The 16803-nt window shown below is 44.7% G+C and overlaps 1 protein-coding gene across 4 annotated transcripts in view; it reads left to right on the forward strand.

Annotated features, from left to right (window-relative positions):
- The first annotated feature begins 10476 nt into the window (after positions 1 to 10476).
- JPH1 (junctophilin 1) overlaps positions 10477 to 16803 on the forward strand; it is an 87475-nt gene continuing 81148 nt past the window's right edge. For 2 of the 4 annotated variants that reach the window (XM_047783726.1, XM_047783727.1), the window contains exon 1: positions 10477 to 11109. In XM_047783726.1, coding sequence (XP_047639682.1) covers positions 10731 to 11109 — 379 coding nt within the window. In that variant the 5' untranslated portion in view covers positions 10477 to 10730. The remainder of the gene's footprint in view (positions 11110 to 16803) is intronic. The other 2 variants (XM_047783725.1, XM_047783724.1) reach the window with 2 other exon arrangements.

Below are 16803 nucleotides of genomic sequence, written 5' to 3' on the forward strand. Positions count from 1 at the left end.
ACAAGGATTTTCTTCTCCATGCATGTTCTGGGTGCAGCCTCTCTTCCTGAGGGGACTCTTAGAAACGGGAAGTTAATGAGGAGTTTCTGTTGTGGCTCAGTGGTAACACACCTGACTAGGGTAATCCCTCTTAGTTCCCAGGCCAATATTCGTTCCCATTCATTCCCAGTCCCAGGGATAGGATAGAATACAGGCCTGGGAACTAACAGGGGACGCAAGGGTATCCTACATATCATCACGTCCAGTACCTACTCAGGGTCTTTGTCTCACTTATTGCACCAACTATGGGCTCTGCCGAGCCTTGGGTTGGCAGTGCCCTTGCAAGAGGACACATGAGAGTCCCTTTAACTTTCAAATTCTGGCTGCTGCCTGCAGTCCCATTGACTCCTTGTGCCCATAGCTTAGCAGATGAGAAGAGGAATCTCCATACTGGTGAGAATAACTGATCCCGATGGGCAGGAAGAGGCTTTTAGACAACAGAACACACAGGAATATGTAGAGAACCCAGGGGCTTCCTAGTATTCCATTGACCTCTGGTAGCAATGACTACAGGCACGCAGCAAATCTTGGTCTGAGAAGGGCATGATTTACCAAGGATTCAGATCTGTGAATGAAGGTTTGGGTTTACCACCAGATAAACCATCAGAACCTGCTACATGATCGCTTAGGAGGAGGGGAATTCCAAATGGATGGAGAAGAGGGAGAAAATAACCATTTGTAGACCCCAAACGAACTGTAGATTTGGGGGCTATATCCAAACTTGTTATTTTATTTTATTTTATTTTTGTTGGCTTTTTTAGGGTTGCATGGGGTGGCCGTGGAGATACACTGCTCAGATCTTCCTCCAAGAGAACCTGTGGTGATGAGGGTCCTTGGCAGACAGCCTCCAGCTGCTGTAGGGCTCAGAGGTATGTGCACTGAGGTGACATCAGGGGCACATGGCAAGAATCTACCATGCCCCAAGGTCACTCAGAGGGAAGCCTTTTCTGTTATTGGCTATTGTTTCGAATCCCATTCCAGAGCTCTTGGAACCATTCATTCCCCAATTATAATTTGCATTTCTTTTTAAAAAATTTAAAAATCCCTCTTAGTTCCCAGGCCAATATTTGTTCCCATTCATTCCCAGTCTCAGGGGATGGACTAGAGGTATATGGAAGTTTCCAGGCTAGGGGTCAAATACCACGCTGTAGCCAATGACCTACCCCACAGCTCAAGGCAACATCCAATCCTTAACCCACTGAGTGAGGCCAGGGATCAAACCTGCATCCTCATCCTAGTCAGGTGTGTTACCACTGAGCCACAACAGAAACTCCTCATTAACTTCCCGTTTCTAAGAGTCCCCTCAGGAAGAGAGGCTGCACCCAGAACATGCATGGAGAAGAAAATCCTTGTAACATAAAAGGAGGCCAGGGGTTGAATCAGAGCTGCAGCTGCCACCCTATGCCACAGCCACAGCCACACAGGATCCAAGCTATGTCGACAACCTGCACCACAGCTCATGGCAACCCAGATCCTTAATCCACTGAGCAAAGCCAGGGATGAAACCCTTGTCCTCATGGATAGTAGTCATGTTCATTACTGACTACAACAGGAGCCCCTTAATTTATATTTCTTTACTGCCTAATAACTGGTTTCTGCTCTCCTTCAGCTATCAGTTATTTGGCAATTACTTTCTCCTTAGTTGTGCTTTCGGCAACACTGTGTACCTTCTCTCTTTATTCAGCCTCTTTAGGAAAAGGTTATTGCATCGATTTTCACAACTTTTACCATCTCACTAACAACCCTCCCAGAAATGCTTTTATAGTCTCTTGCCACCCCCAGTTTGTGTTATTTCAAATTCTGAGTTTCCTTTCAGCCATATCTTCAGAAGAAAGCATCATGATTCTCTCTGGCGCATGAGAGAGATGAACTCATCCTCTTGTCTCCGATTCCAGGGACCTCTTTTCCAGGAGGTCTCCTCTGTTCTCCAGTCCCAGGCATGGATTCCCCTCATTCCGACAGTGTATCTTAACCCAAGAAAATCATCCCTTTAGAGATGTCTGCGAGGATGTCCCTTCCCCTTTATCCACAAAGCTAACCAGTGCGCCCATGAGCCCCGAAACCACTGCAACCACAGAATCCTACAAAACCACCATGTCCTCGGGCCCCTTATCACATGTGGGGATTGTTTTCCACTTGCAGTTGTCTCCCATGCACTTTATTACTTTTCATCTTTATCTTTTGCTTCTTTAGATGTGTTTTATACCCTTAAAAGCATGATCTGAGCCTTACTTCTCTGTCTCTAAACCTAACCCAATAATCATATATACAGGTATGTATGGGACTTCCTGTGTGGCTCGCAACATAACTACTCAGCATTGCTTCTACAAGTACATATATATAGATGCATGCACACGCGGGCGCGCGCGCACACATACACACACACATGCATACATTTTATGGCTTGCTTCAGGTATGAGGTCTTCAATGCACAGACTTAGTCCATGTGTCTTCAAGGTTACTACCTCTTTTTTAAAAAAAAAAGTTTGTTGAAATATAGCTGATTTACAATGTTGTGTTAGTTTCAGGTGTACAGCAAAGTGATTCAGTTATACACATACATATATATATATATATATATATATATATATATATGTTCTTTTTTTACATTCTCTTCCATTATAGTTTATTACAAGATATTGAGTAGAGTTCCTTGTGCTATACAGTAGGTCCTTGTTGGTTGTCTATTTGATATACAGTAGTGTGTATTTTAATTTCAAACTCTTAATTTATCCCTCTCCCTGCCTTCCAATTTGGTAACCATAAGTTTGTTTTCTATGTCTGTAAGTCTATTTTTGTTTTGTAAACAAGTTCATTGGTATCATTTTTTTTTGTCTTTTTGTCTTTTCGAGGGCCACACCCACAGCATATGGAGGTTCCCAGGCTAGGGGTCAAATCTGAGCTGCAGTGGCTGGCCTATGCCAGAGCCACAGCAACGCTAGATCCGAGTCGCGTCTGCAACCTAGACCACAGATCATGGCAACGCCGGATCCTTAACGCACTGGGCAAGGCCAGGGATTGAACCCACAATCTCATGGCTCCTAGTAGGATTTGTTTCCACTGTGCCACAATGGGAACTCTGTTATCATTTTTTTTAGATTCCACATATAAGTGATATTGTATTACATTTGCTTTTCTCTCTCTGGCTTACTTCACTTAGTATGACAATCTCAAGCTTACTATCTCTTTTAAGTCTCCTTTTATTCTGTCATTACCTTTTTCTTTGTTAGAACTTCCCTGAACCCCTGTGGGCCTCGCCATTCAACACATATGCTAAGTCTGGTGGACTTCTGCCCACCAGGAAGAGCAGGCAGAGAGCCACGGGTACAAGTTATGGGAAGAAACCAAAGAACTGCCCTTGAGACTCAAATAAGGCTTGGCTAGTGTTTTTATATCAGAATTAGACTATTTCTAAATTAGACTATTAGCCCCTAGGGCAGGATTGCTTAGATGTAGAAAATAAGCCAACAAGTATCCAGTAATTATACAAAGTTTAGATACCATGAAGCTAATGTTGGGGAAGCAAAAGACAGCCTAAGGAGACTAGAAAGGGGGTGAGAAGGAGTTCCTGTCGTGGTGCAGTGGTTAACGAATCCAACTAGGAACCATGAGGTTGCTCAGTGTGTTAAGGATCCGGGGTTGCCGTGAGCTATGGTGTAGGTTGCAGACACTGCTCGGATCCAGAGTTGCTGTGGCTCTGGCGTAGGCCATTGGCTACAGCTCTCATTGGACCCCTACCCTGGGAACTTCCATATGCTGCAGGAGCAGCCCAAGAAATGGCAAAAAGACAAAAAAAAAAAAAAAGAAAGGGGGTAAGAAGAAAGACACAGGGAAAGAGATGGCTGAAGTGGTGAGAAGGAGGAAGGAGAGGAGAGGCAAGAGGAGCAGGCTTTACAGAAGCGGAGGGAAGTAAGTATCAAATTCCCAGCTGCCACTCACAGCAGGATAGGAATTGAAGAGATGCCCTTGTCTCTGTCAACTAGGAGGCCCCGAATGGCCAAACAAGCTTCACTAGACCGGTGAGGCTAGAACCCACATCCAGCGGCTGGAGAATGAGAAGTGGGGAGGAAAGACTTGAATGTAACCTACTCTTTCAGGGAGGTCTTCTGTTTCAGGAACTGACAGACTGGAGGTGAAAGTAGGACCAGAAAATGTGGACTGTTTTTTTTTTTCCTCTTATGGCTGCACCATGGCATATGGAAGTTCCCAGACCAGGGGTCAAATCAGAGCTACAGCTGCCTACAACACAGCCACAGCCACGCCAGAATCCGAGCTGCATCTGTGACCTACAGCACAGCTCATGGTAACGCCGGATCCTTAACCCACTGAGCGAGGCCAGGGATCGAACCCACATCGTCATGGATGCTAGTCCGGTTCTTAACCAACTGTGCCACCACAGGAAGTCCTGGACTGTTTTTTAGCACAGAGAACCCATGAGCACTTCTGTTGGATGGAAGAAAAGAAAGGGAAACATATCTAAGAGAGCAGGAATTGACCCAGAACTTGGAGAGGAAAAAGGACATCTTTTCCTCTGGGACCAGGAGGTGGGGAGAGGAAGAAAAGGAAAAGCGATGGAAAGTTTTGAAGAGAGGGAAGGTGTTTCCGTGCATTAGCTCTTTTCCTCCACGAGAGAGAGGACAAGTGGGAAACACCTGGGGCTGAGAGGGGCTTGGGGTCGGTGACAGGCATTTGGAAGTCGCCTGGGAAGAGACTGGTGGGGCAGGTGGCCTGAGGCTTCTTGCTGCCCATGGTTTGCAATGGCAACTGATGAATATGATGATCTCTCAAAGGGGCTTCCTAGGAGCAGAGGATGAGAAACTGTGGCTTAGGCTTGGTGGCTGGGCAGGCAGGTGAACCAGGAGGTCACTGAGGAAAGGATGATGTGGTGGAAAGGGTGCGTGAGGGCCTCCGGGCAGGGGAGGGGAGGGCTGGGAGGACACAGGGAGCATCAAAGGAGTGAAGACTTTGCTAAGAATCAATGGCTTGTTTGGTGAATGGGAAGGGCCAGCAAATGCTGCCAAAGACAGGGACAGTCAAGTTCCAGTTGTCAGAGGTGGCTGACATATGGGTCAAGGTAAGGGCCAGGCCATGTCTGAGGATTTTCCACTAAAGGCCATGATGCTGAGAAAGGCAATGAACTGTGAGGCCAGGATGAAGGTGCCAGGGACCATGGCAAGTGACAGCATGTGAGGAAAGAGCAGAAACGTCGTTAGACCTGGAGGAATAAGGGGAGTGACCTAGAGAAGATGGGTTTTCTGAACCGCACAGCACAGAGCAAGGTTCTGGCTTCCTAAAAAGTGGGCCACTGACTGCATGAATACTACCAGGCTCAAAGGGAGGGGCTACTGAAAAACAGCGCTTGGAAGAGAAACTCAAGGATTACAGTTGGCTTTTCTTACCCTGCATGGGCTGCAACATCCATGGACTCAACCAACTACAGATGGAACCCATTTGAAAAAAAAAAAAAAAATTCCAGGAAGTTTCAAAAAGCAAAGCTTGGATTTGCCGCATGCTGGCGACTATTTACATAGTAATTGCATCATATTAGTTATGACAGGTAATCTGCACAGGACTTAAAGAATATGGGAGAATGTACATAGGCTGTATGTAAATACTACACTGTTTTATAAGGGACTTGAACATCTGTGGGTTTTGGTATTGGGAGGAGCAGTCTGGAACCAATCTTCCACAGATAACAGAGGACAACTGTATTTACTTATTGACTCATTTATTTTTAGTTCTTGAGCTGCATTACTAGTTGCCTGCCCTTTTTTTTTTTTTTTTTTGCTATTATTTTTAAGACTGCACCTGTGGCATATTGGCATATGGAAATTCCCAGGCCAGGGGTTAAATGAGAGCTGTAGCTGGGGCCTAGGCCACCACCACGGCAATACCAGATCTGAGCCGCATCTGCGACCTACATTACAGCTTGTGTCAATGCCAGATCCTTAACCCGATGGACGAGGCCAGGGATCCAACCTGCATCCTCAGGGATATTATGTCATGTTCTCAACCCACTGAGCCACAACAGGAACTCCCCAACTGCTTGCTTGACATCTTCCCTGGGATGTATTTCTGGATCTTTTTCTCTATGAACCTCTCTTCCCACGCTGTGTAATTTACTCTTCTTCCTCCATTTCTTTAACTCTAGACAGCGGTATCACCATCATCCAGGCAGCTCACCTAAAAAGTAAATAAGAGTCCTCTCCACCGAGCCTGCTTCCTTCCTCCATTTGGAAGTTCTCACACTCGCTCCAATAAAAAGTGGTAATAAAGAGAGTCAGACAAACTTGGTTTAAATCCCAGCTCACCTTTCTACCCTGAATAATCTTAGGTACATAAATGTCTTAAATCCTATTTTTTTTCTCCTATAAAATGGTTAGAAAACTAGTACTAATCACATGGGGTTTTATGAGATGTAAATGAATTGATATATGTAGAGAATTTAGCATAGAATCTGGCATACCATCATTTCTTTTTTTTTTTTTTTTGCTACACCTTTGACATATGGAAGTTTCCAGGCCAAGAATCGAATGTGAGCCGCAGCTGTGAACTACACCACAGCTGCAGCGACACCAGATACTTAACCCACTGTGCCACTGCAGGACCTTCTCCTTCAAAGTTTTGAAGATCATTAATTTTGTAATTTGCTTCCTCTTCTGACTCAATGTTGTCCGCAAAGCTTATGGCCATATTGCTTAACTTTGGTCTTTATTGTGGACACATTTCTTAAATGTTTACGAAGACTTTATTACAAATGTGCTAGCAAGAGTCATTGTGACTTTGGTAATATACCAAGTAATTTCAATTCTGCATGTTCTCATACACATTTTGCATCAATAAACACACTTGAGACAACAAACACTGCCAAATTAGCTTTTTGTCATTTGTAGTTTTATTTAAAATTTTAATATGAAAAATCAGTAACTCATTCTAATATGTAAATAAAATGAAATCGCCAATAAAATTTTAAACAGACCTTCATGTAAAAAAAAAAAAGATAAAATTCTAAGCAAAACATCCTCACCAACAGGTCATTACCAGACATTCACACTGGAAATGGTTTATTTTTTTTGTTACGGAATGTTTCAGACTGGAAACCTGCAAGGGCTGGGGGTTTTGCGGAGGAAAACCAAGTGCTTGCTTGGCTGTTTGGCCCCTGGGCTTTAACAGCCTCCCCCACCCCACCTGTCAAACCAACATTCACATTCTCTTCTTACTAATCCCTTCTTAAAGCTAAATTCAACTCCCCCTTATCCAGGGCAAAGGTTCAGAGTAAGAGGGAAAATAAGGACATTACTAACCATAATTAGCAATCGGCAGCATTATTTCACGGCCTCCTACCTGCTGTGCCATTCTTCTCAGCTCCTCTTCCTCTTCCTAGTTCTCCTTCCCCAACCATTGCCGCTGAACCTGAACACTGATGTTACTCAGTTAACTCATCGGGGAGACTAGGGACACATTCCCTACGACAGCAGGAAGCATGGCTTATACGGTTGTTTCGCCAAAATTTCAGTACTAATTTTCATCCGTGAAGAGAGTCTGTGGCAGGAGTTCCCCATTGTGGCTCAGCAGTAATGAACCCGACTGGCATCCATGAGGATGAGGGTTCCATCCCTGGCCTTGCTCAGTGGGTGTAAGGATCTGGCATTGCCATGGGCTCTGGTGTAGGTCAGTTCGCATCCTGTGTGGCTGTGGCTGTGGTGGAGGCCGGGACGACAGCCCCAATTTGACCCCTAGCCTGGGAACTTCTATATGTCTTGGGTGCAGCCCTAAAAAGACCAAAAAAAAAAAAAAAAGATAAAAGAAAAAAGAGAGTCCATGGACTGATTTAGTTGAAATTTAATAGCAGATATCTGGTGGTGGAGTCTTTCTTTTAATGAAGGGTCTTTCCGAGGAAGACGTCTATTAGCAATGGCAAAAGGAAAAGATTAAGGGATAAATGGCCATAGCTTTTAACTTCCCCAAATCTCCATTTTCAACCCAGATGTGTGTGTGTAGCAACCTTCATCCTTTATCCATCTACCAGAGATGGACGACACATCCACTATGGAAGCCAGAGACTTGCTCTGTGCCGCATATTTCAGAGAATCCACCGTTTGCCTGAGAGCTAATTAGGAAAAGGAAAAAGCATGAACTATTTCCACCATGTTTGCAAACAAAAGCTTAGCCCTTAAATGTTCATACCTATGGATCCTAACATATGTGTGGGTCAAAAATAAACAATGCAAAGAAATAAAGCTTGCCCTGTGAAGAAAACCAGTTCAAAATGAGAAGAAAAAAAAAATGTGTTGGCTTAAGCAATAGTGCTGTTTCTCCTATCAAACAGAACCCTAAAAATAGATGGAAATGTGTCTGTCTACACTAGCTCCTGATCCCGGTCTATCTTGTAACAGAAAAAAGGAATTACGGTTCAGCTGCAAAATCCCAGGCCCTCGTGTTCCCAGTGGCCTAAATCAATCCTCAGTCCAGGACAAGATGCTGAGCAAGGTGCCTAATTATTTCAGGCCACTAGGATAAGCACTGTTCCTGGCAACTCTGCAGGCAGCGCCATGGATGAGGGTTTCTAATTCTCTTTGGTGCTTTGGTTCTGTGTCAACCGAGATTTTTTTTTTCAGTATTTCAGCCAGATAAGCAGGAAAGGCCAGTTCTGATGCTAAGATAGAGCTGAGCGAGGTCAGTTTCAGTTCGTTTTCTGTGAAGTTTAGTCTACTTTTTCCCTGCTGCCTTCCCTGACACCTGCCCTTGTATTTTTATCTGCTTATCAAAACCTAGTGAGAGAAGCTTTGGCAGCCTCTGGTCCTCGCTCTGTCATCCAAGAGCCTCTCAGCTTAAGGAATACCACGAACACTCTGCAAAGCAGTGTCCTTGAGAGGCCAACCTAAGACCCCCTGGCTCTGAACCACAGAGAAGTGTTCCCCTATGGGTATTTTATTTTCTTTTTTCTTTTTCTTTTAATTGAAAATACATTATTACTTGAACATGAATTGGTTAACTTTTTTTCTTGGATATATGTAATACATTTTTTAAGTTTCAGCAAGATTTTTTTTTTTTTTTGAGCTCCTGGGAAAGACTTCAGAATTCCTATGTATGCAGATTTTGTGTTGTAAATAAAAAGGTGAAGTTTTTTCTTAATAGTGTTATTTTTTAAATTTTTTATTATGATTGATTTAAAACATTCTGTCAGTTTCTGCTGTATTTTAAGGGTGAGGTTGAAACCAGTGCCTGCTTCTCCCAGAGGCAATACTGACTTTTCGACTTGCCTATTAACAAATCTCCAGTGTTGGGCTTTATGCTGCACCCACCATATATTCAATCATTACCCAATATAGAAAGTGAACTATGTAAATCCAGTTACTCCCATTTGGAAGATGGTGAAATAGAGGTTTAAAAGTTTAAAAGAGTTCTCTAAAGTGAGTTCAACAAAGCAGTGTTGTAGCTGGAAAGTAGATCAGCTGACACCTGTCCCTGGTTTTGTAGGTCACGGACTCTCTGTAAGTTTAGAGCAGTGTTTTACTTACCATATTCCTCCTTGAAAGCTCCTATTTACTTTCTTAAACTGTGGATGCCAGAGAAGAGGTACCAGGTGTACATTCCAGACACTTAGACAATATACACAGACTGAGCCGTCTGCCTGTTGGGTACACAGCTCAGGGCTGAAGAATTTCTAGGGTTGTTAGAAGAATAAAGGAGGCATTAGAGGGAGCAGGCTCTGATGTAAAAGCAATTACCTTAAATCCCTGCAGAGACAGATTAAAAACATCCTCTTCATTATTGCAAACAAAAAACTCACCAATGTATTCGGTACTTTTTCCAACTGCATTGCTCTCCCCCTGTATCTTCATTAAATAAATGCAAACACATGTGCTTCGAGATGGGTAGGTGTAAAAGAACATTCAGCACAATTATATCTAGGCTGTCGCAGATTTATTTCACATGCATACATTTATCTGGGAGATATTCATTCACGGCGACAGCTGAGCATGACGAACGCCACAGTACACAAGTTGGAATGCCGAAAGGCTACAACTACAAACCCCAGGCAGACAAACGAGCCTAGGAGTTTTCCCTCAATACACACGTGTCCGCACTTACAGGCGCTTCACCACATGGATAACCCCCAACCCGAAACACCCGGGCCTCCGCCGCCCGCGAGCGGCCCCCACACAGGCGGGGAATCGCGCGCGTCCCTGGGCGCACTCGCCCTCCCACCCTCATCCCGCTGCGCGATCACACGCGCGCTGGCCGGCCTCGCGCCCTCCCTCCGGGGAAGCGGCGGCTCCAGGGGCTGGGGGCAGGGCCCGGGGGAGGTGGGGGGAGCGCCGCGGGGCCGGGCCTCGGCGCCCGGGGAGGGGACGAGGGGCGGGCGCGGGGCGGTGCCCGGCTCACGTGGGCGGGCGGGAGCAGCTGAAGGTCCGCTCCGGAGCCTGGGCTGTCCTCTCGCGCGCGGCGCTGGCCGGGGCGGCGGCGGCGGAGGTGGAGGAGGAGGAGGAAGGCGGCGGTGGCGGCCGCGGCCAGAGAAAAGGGGAGGACGGGGGCGGCGTCGGACTGGAGCCGAGCGGCGGCGCGAGCTGCCCGGGGCGCTGTCGTGAGCTCGCCCGCCGGGCCCCCACCCCCGAGCTACACCCTGCCGTGCCCAGCTCTGCCCGCGTCCGTGCCCCCGCGGGGAGCGCGCCGGGGCTGCCCCCCGAATGACGGGCGGAAGGTTCGACTTCGACGATGGCGGCACCTACTGCGGCGGCTGGGAGGAGGGCAAGGCGCACGGGCATGGCATCTGCACGGGGCCCAAGGGCCAGGGCGAATACTCGGGCTCCTGGTCGCACGGCTTCGAGGTGGTCGGAGGCTACACCTGGCCCAGCGGAAACACCTACCAGGGCTACTGGGCGCAGGGCAAGCGGCACGGGCTGGGGGTGGAGACGAAGGGCAAGTGGATGTACCGGGGGGAGTGGTCACACGGTTTCAAGGGGCGCTACGGGGTCCGGCAGAGCCTGTGCACCCCCGCTCGCTACGAGGGTACCTGGAGTAACGGGCTGCAGGACGGGTACGGCGTGGAGACCTACGGGGACGGAGGTGAGCGGCGTCGCAGGCGGCTCGGCTGCTGGGCGAGCCGGTGCGGTGGGCTTTGCCCAGACTGCGGGGAAGCGGGGAGGACGCGAGGCGCACGTGTCCAGGAACCCGCCAAAACACCTGGGGAAGCCTCCCATCTTGCCCCCGCGCCCGCCCTCCCCGGGAGGGTGCGTTGGGACGCGAGCGGTGCGCGAGGCTTTGCTCTGACCCGGTTCTTGGAGCGGGCGGTGTGTCCACACCCGGGGGAACCAGGCGAGAATATACCTGGCCGGCGCCAGCGTTGCACTGCCACCGGGAGGGAGCGCGCCCGGGAGGGTTGGGCTGGAGAGAGGACGCTGTCACTTGAGCCCGTCACATTACGTTCCTGACCCCTCCCTCTCCGGGCTGGGTTTGAAATCGCCACTCCCGTGGAGTTAGAGAGAACGCCCTGGGCTGGTGAGGCTGGCGGTCGCTGCCGACAGCTCCCCGGATTGGTTTCACGTGGAGTCGTATTTCGCTTCTGGTCCTCTAGGAGCCTAAAGATAGAAGCCAGAACCCCATAACTAGGATGTTGGGGGACTGTTCCTTATCTGAGGTGCATCTGGAAACATCCTAGTTATGAGAGTGGAGAGGCCACCTGCTGCAGGTGGTGTTCCGAGGATGTGAGGTTTTCTTCCTGTTTTTGTTTGTTTCTTCGGTTTCTTCAAAGCATTGGTTTTCTATCAAAAGAAAGCAGTCATTGTTGATCTGGAGATCTCTGGACAAATTGGGAAAACATTTTAGAAATGAAGTCTGCTTTTTAAAAAATACAATCAAAAGATGTATTTCTATATTGCTAAGGTAACAGCTCCTTGTGAGAATGGCATTACTTTAATCACTGACTTTGACTAAAGTGTATGACCTAAACAGAATGGTGGCTGTGAGCAAAATTCACCTTATTTTACTATTTAACAGTATTTGTGAAGGAAACTGTGTGTATAATAGGGCAGAATTCCCCTTCTTTTTCAATCAGAAAATGAATTCTCTTGTGTGGGAAACTGAGAAGAATGAATGGCTTCTGCTCTGGCAAAATATATTTTCTGATGATAAACATAAAATCATACTTAATTGAAAAGGGCTGTAGGAAGCAATGTCACATTTTGGAATTATGCAGCTCAGAGCTGAAGGATATTAAAGGGATCCAATTAAAAGTTTCTGCAGCCCGCTGCAACCCCAGTCAGGCCATTGTTTATGTAAAAAGCCTATACAGTTTGTACACTTCACTTACTCAGAACACTTGGGCCATGTTTCAAATGCAAAACAGCAGAATGGCAGGATTTGCTAAAAAGGACATCGTTTTGGCCTACAGTATAAATAAGGGATATGGTTCTCATGGATTCAAAGGGGGAAAAAAACTTTGTCTAATACTTGTATATGGGCTGCATGGGTTTCAAGTTCCACAGTAGTTAATTAGGGCCCTTAAATGTTCTGAATGGGCATAGGGTGCCTTGGGTGACACCCTATAAACACGTTAGCTTGTGATTGTCTTTTATTGCAGGTCTCCAAAAGTCCATGATCAAAAGTGGAAGGCAAAATTTATTTTTCAAATGTGTGCCTTTTTTTATAAGCTTTTAAGAAGGCCATGGATGGTTCTTTTACCTCAGTATTTGGAAGGCTAAAAATTAACGTTACTACTCATTAAACAAAATCTCTTGATTTAGCATATTCATTATACCTAGCAATCAGAAAAGTAACTCATCTGCGAATGTGTGGTAGAGGCTCAGTAAGTGTCCAGGATAGCTTTATGGATAATCAGCCTTCTGTTTTAAGACTAACTTTTAAAAGAATTTTTTTGAAGCCTCAAAATTTGGCATCATGATAGGACTGTGGTTTGCCTTTTCTACCAAAAAAAAAAAAAATATATATATATATATATGTATAGATATAACTTGCTATCATTGAGAAAGGGGAAAGAAAAAAACCTCTCTGAAACATCGCTATTGGAGTTACCATCGTGGCTCAGCGGTTAAAGAATCTGACTAGCATCCATGAGGATGCAGGTTTGATCCCTGGCCTCGCTCAGTGGGTTAAGGATCCCGCGTTGCCATGAGCTGTGGTATAGGTTGCAGACTCGGCTCTGATCTGGTGTTCCTGTGGCTGTGGTGTAGGCCAGCGGCTACAGCTCAGATTAGACCCCTAGCCTGGGAACGTCCATGTGCCACGGGTGCAGCCCTAAAGGGACAAAGGACAAAAAAAAAAAAAATCACTATTGAATTGCTACTGTGTTTTCTTTCTTTGATGTGTCAATCAGTTAGATAGTCCTTAATCATAAAGTGGGGGAGGGGCCCTAAGTGAAGGTGTATTGCTATAATTTATTTCATACAAGGATTTTGACCCAAAAAGGAAATGTCACTTGCCCTAATTTTACTTTTTGCCTCTACACCCCCACATGTCTGACCCTAGCCACCCTCTGTCAGACTTAGAGCAAATCTGATTCTGTGTACTTTTGTGGTGACATTAAACTAGAAGAGGAAGGAAGTAGTAGTTCCATTGACAAATATCACTCGGTTTAACTTGTTAGTGATTTGCGTGTAAGTGTTGCTGAAATAGCCCTGAATGTTAATTACAAATAAATCAGTATGGTACTCATGAAATCCAGGTCTAGGTGCCCAGAATATTTTGTGCAAATTCCCATCCTGCTCTAGTTCCTTTTTTCACCGATTGTGAAACTGTCGAAAATGTCTAGGATGACACATTGTTTTGTTCACAATATGAATACTTGCATATGCACATATCCATGCTTAACAGGTAGATGGATTTGGCATAAAGAAGTCTGAATTTGATGGGAATTATTTCTGAGCTGGGCACTTTCTACCACAAACTTCTTGAGTAAAAATGGCCATATCTAGAATCTCAGCTTCCAGATTAAAAAATCATACAGCATGATTGAAAACAAAACCTATAAACATAATCTTTAAACTTGTGGACTATGCATCCATATTTGAGGAACTAACTAGAACTATTTGAGCAGTAGGGAGGAGGTGGAACCCACCTGCTTCAGAAAGAAATGGAGGCCCTTTTTTCCTAGGTTCATTGACTAAACAGCTTATTTTAAATTTCAGATGACCCACTCACACTTTGACTGTAAACTGGTTTCTAGCAATTCTGTGGGGGAACCCTTCCATATATATATATATGTATATATACTGTTCCTCGGCAGATGAGGATGGGAATATAGCCAATGCTGGTGTGCTGTCTTCTCAACTCAGCAGTTAAGTGGCAACATAAACTTTCTAATTATTGCTGTTGCCTTAAACCATTTAGATTTTCAAGCAATACCTCCATCCTTGGAAATTCTAAATACTAGTCTCACTTTTGGAGACAGCAGTTTAAGGAAACTAGCTGTTAACTTCCCCCCAGTTAAGCATTTCCTAAGATAGTATGGTTGATAGTCCGAAAAGTGTAACTATTTCTTGATATCAAACAGTATGTTTGGAAGTTGTTCTAGCAAAATTGTCATTATGTAGAAAAGTTGGATGTGATTCTAGCATTCCTTGTTTAAATGAACAACATATTTCAAAAGAAAGTGCTTTGTTTTAACGCATGTAAGTCAGGTTGTATAACTTTTATCTTAGAACTTAAGGTTTTATCTTCTAGGCAAAGGGAAAGTCAGTTGCAATTTCCTAATCAGTCTTCTTCCCTGTTAAAGTGTTTGGAGATGGTTAGTATTCAGTAGAAAGCTTCTTGACTTGAAATGTTCTCTTTGACCATCTTATCCCTTTGGGTTTATCCTTTTGAGAAAGTCATGGCCCACTCAGCTCAGAAGTTCTTAAATGTCAAGTTAAGATGTTAAGACCTACTCAGAATATGACATTGGGTTTTTTGTTTGTTTGTTTTGTCTTTTTAGGGCTGCACCCAAGGCATATGGAGGTTCCCAGGCTAGGGGTCCAATCAGAGCTACAGCTGCTGGCCTACACCACAGCCACAGCAATATGGGATCCGAGCCGCATCTGCAACCTACACCACAGCTCATGGCAACACCAGATCCTCAACCCACTGATTGAGGCCAGGGATCGAACCTGCAACCTTATGATTACTAGTCGGGTTCGTTAACCACTGAGCCACCACAGGAAGTCCCGAGACATTGGTATTTCACTATTGCCCTGCTATTGTCTATTTATGTACCATAAATATATCAAAATGAACAGGATGAGACAGTAGTCTTGAAATTAGTCAAAACTTTTGATTTGGGAGCCATCTATGGCTTTGACTTTTAAGTGAATGAAATAATCAGTCCTTGTTAACACGGTGATAAAACCATGAGCAGAACTGCTCAGTATATTAAAAATAAATGTGTCCCATGCAATGGACATCTTTTTGTGGCAATATAAAATGAAAAATGACTGCAGGGTAGCTCTATATAATCAGGAACTGAAAGGAGTCAAGACAGACTGTAATCATGATTTATTTTCTCTGCTATTGTGAATTAGGAATAATACAGAAGTAATTACATCTCAAAATTTCTCTATAGCTTCTTTTGGGGGAATTTTAAGTTAAAATTTGCCCTTAATTAAAAGGTAATGGATTTGATTTAGAAAAGGAAATTGTAAATTCTCTAGTCTGAATATTCAGTTCCTTCTAAGATCATTTAAAAAGCTACTCCAGATTAATTTGTAAATGTCTGCTAGTTTATGCAACAGAAAAATTTACTTGAAAACAAATGCTTTAGATTAGAGATTATCCTATTCCTGAGAAAGCATAATATTCACTGAAAAAGTGATCTGCAGTCAAAAAGTTTGAATGGACACTGTCAAGCACAGATGAATTTCATGACATCAAGAGTGGAAGTTTTCCTCTGGCCTTATGTCAGTTCTAAAGGTAAAGAGTATAGGCTTTTTAGCCACCACAGCGTTTTAAACTCATCAAACATCCAAACACCTACAGACCACAGGACACATAGCCCAGAGTCTGGAAACGTTGTGTTCTCATGTAAGGCAGCACCTGCCCTTAGTGTGCTTCTAGTTCATGATGTGATTCACAGCCCAGTGGCAGAAGCTAGGGAAACCACAAGGAGAATGACCAGGAGAAAGCAGAAATTTAGCAAGTAGGAGTTCCTGCTGCAGCTCAGCAGTTAACGAAGCCAACTAGTATCCATGAGGACGTGGGTTTATCCCTGGCCCTGCTCAGTGGGTTAAGGATCTGGCATTGCCGTGAGCTGTGGCGTAGGTTGCAGACGTGGCTCAGATCTGGTGTGGCTGTGGTGTGGGCTGGCAGCTGTAGCTCTGATTTGACCCATAGCCTGGAAACCTCCATATGCTACAGGCGCGGCCCTAAAAAGCAAATTTAGCAAGTAATATGGGACTGGTCTTGACCTTTTCTCTTGGAAGTACAAAATACGAAAACAAATTCCCCATTTTTTTTAATAATGGTTCACTTATATTCAGAATATATATACATTCTATTAGTCAAATCCCTTTTAGCTCAAAAAGGTTCGCCCAAATCCAAATAATTATCTTAAATATTAATCAAATATTAATATTAAATATTTCCCTACTCTTAGAGAACATGGTAAATGTGATAGAAAGAAAATGTAGGATAATGCGTTTGACCATCATGTCCCAAGTATTCAGATCACTAATAATTTTAAGTCTTTGAGCTTGTTGGAATGTTACACTGCCAGACCCAGAGTCTAGTTTTTCAGCGAATTAGTACAATTAAGATACAGTTCCCAAATAGAAC

This window comes from Phacochoerus africanus, chromosome 6 (assembly GCF_016906955.1).
Source record: "Phacochoerus africanus isolate WHEZ1 chromosome 6, ROS_Pafr_v1, whole genome shotgun sequence".
NCBI classification, from domain to species: Eukaryota; Metazoa; Chordata; class Mammalia; order Artiodactyla; family Suidae; genus Phacochoerus; species Phacochoerus africanus.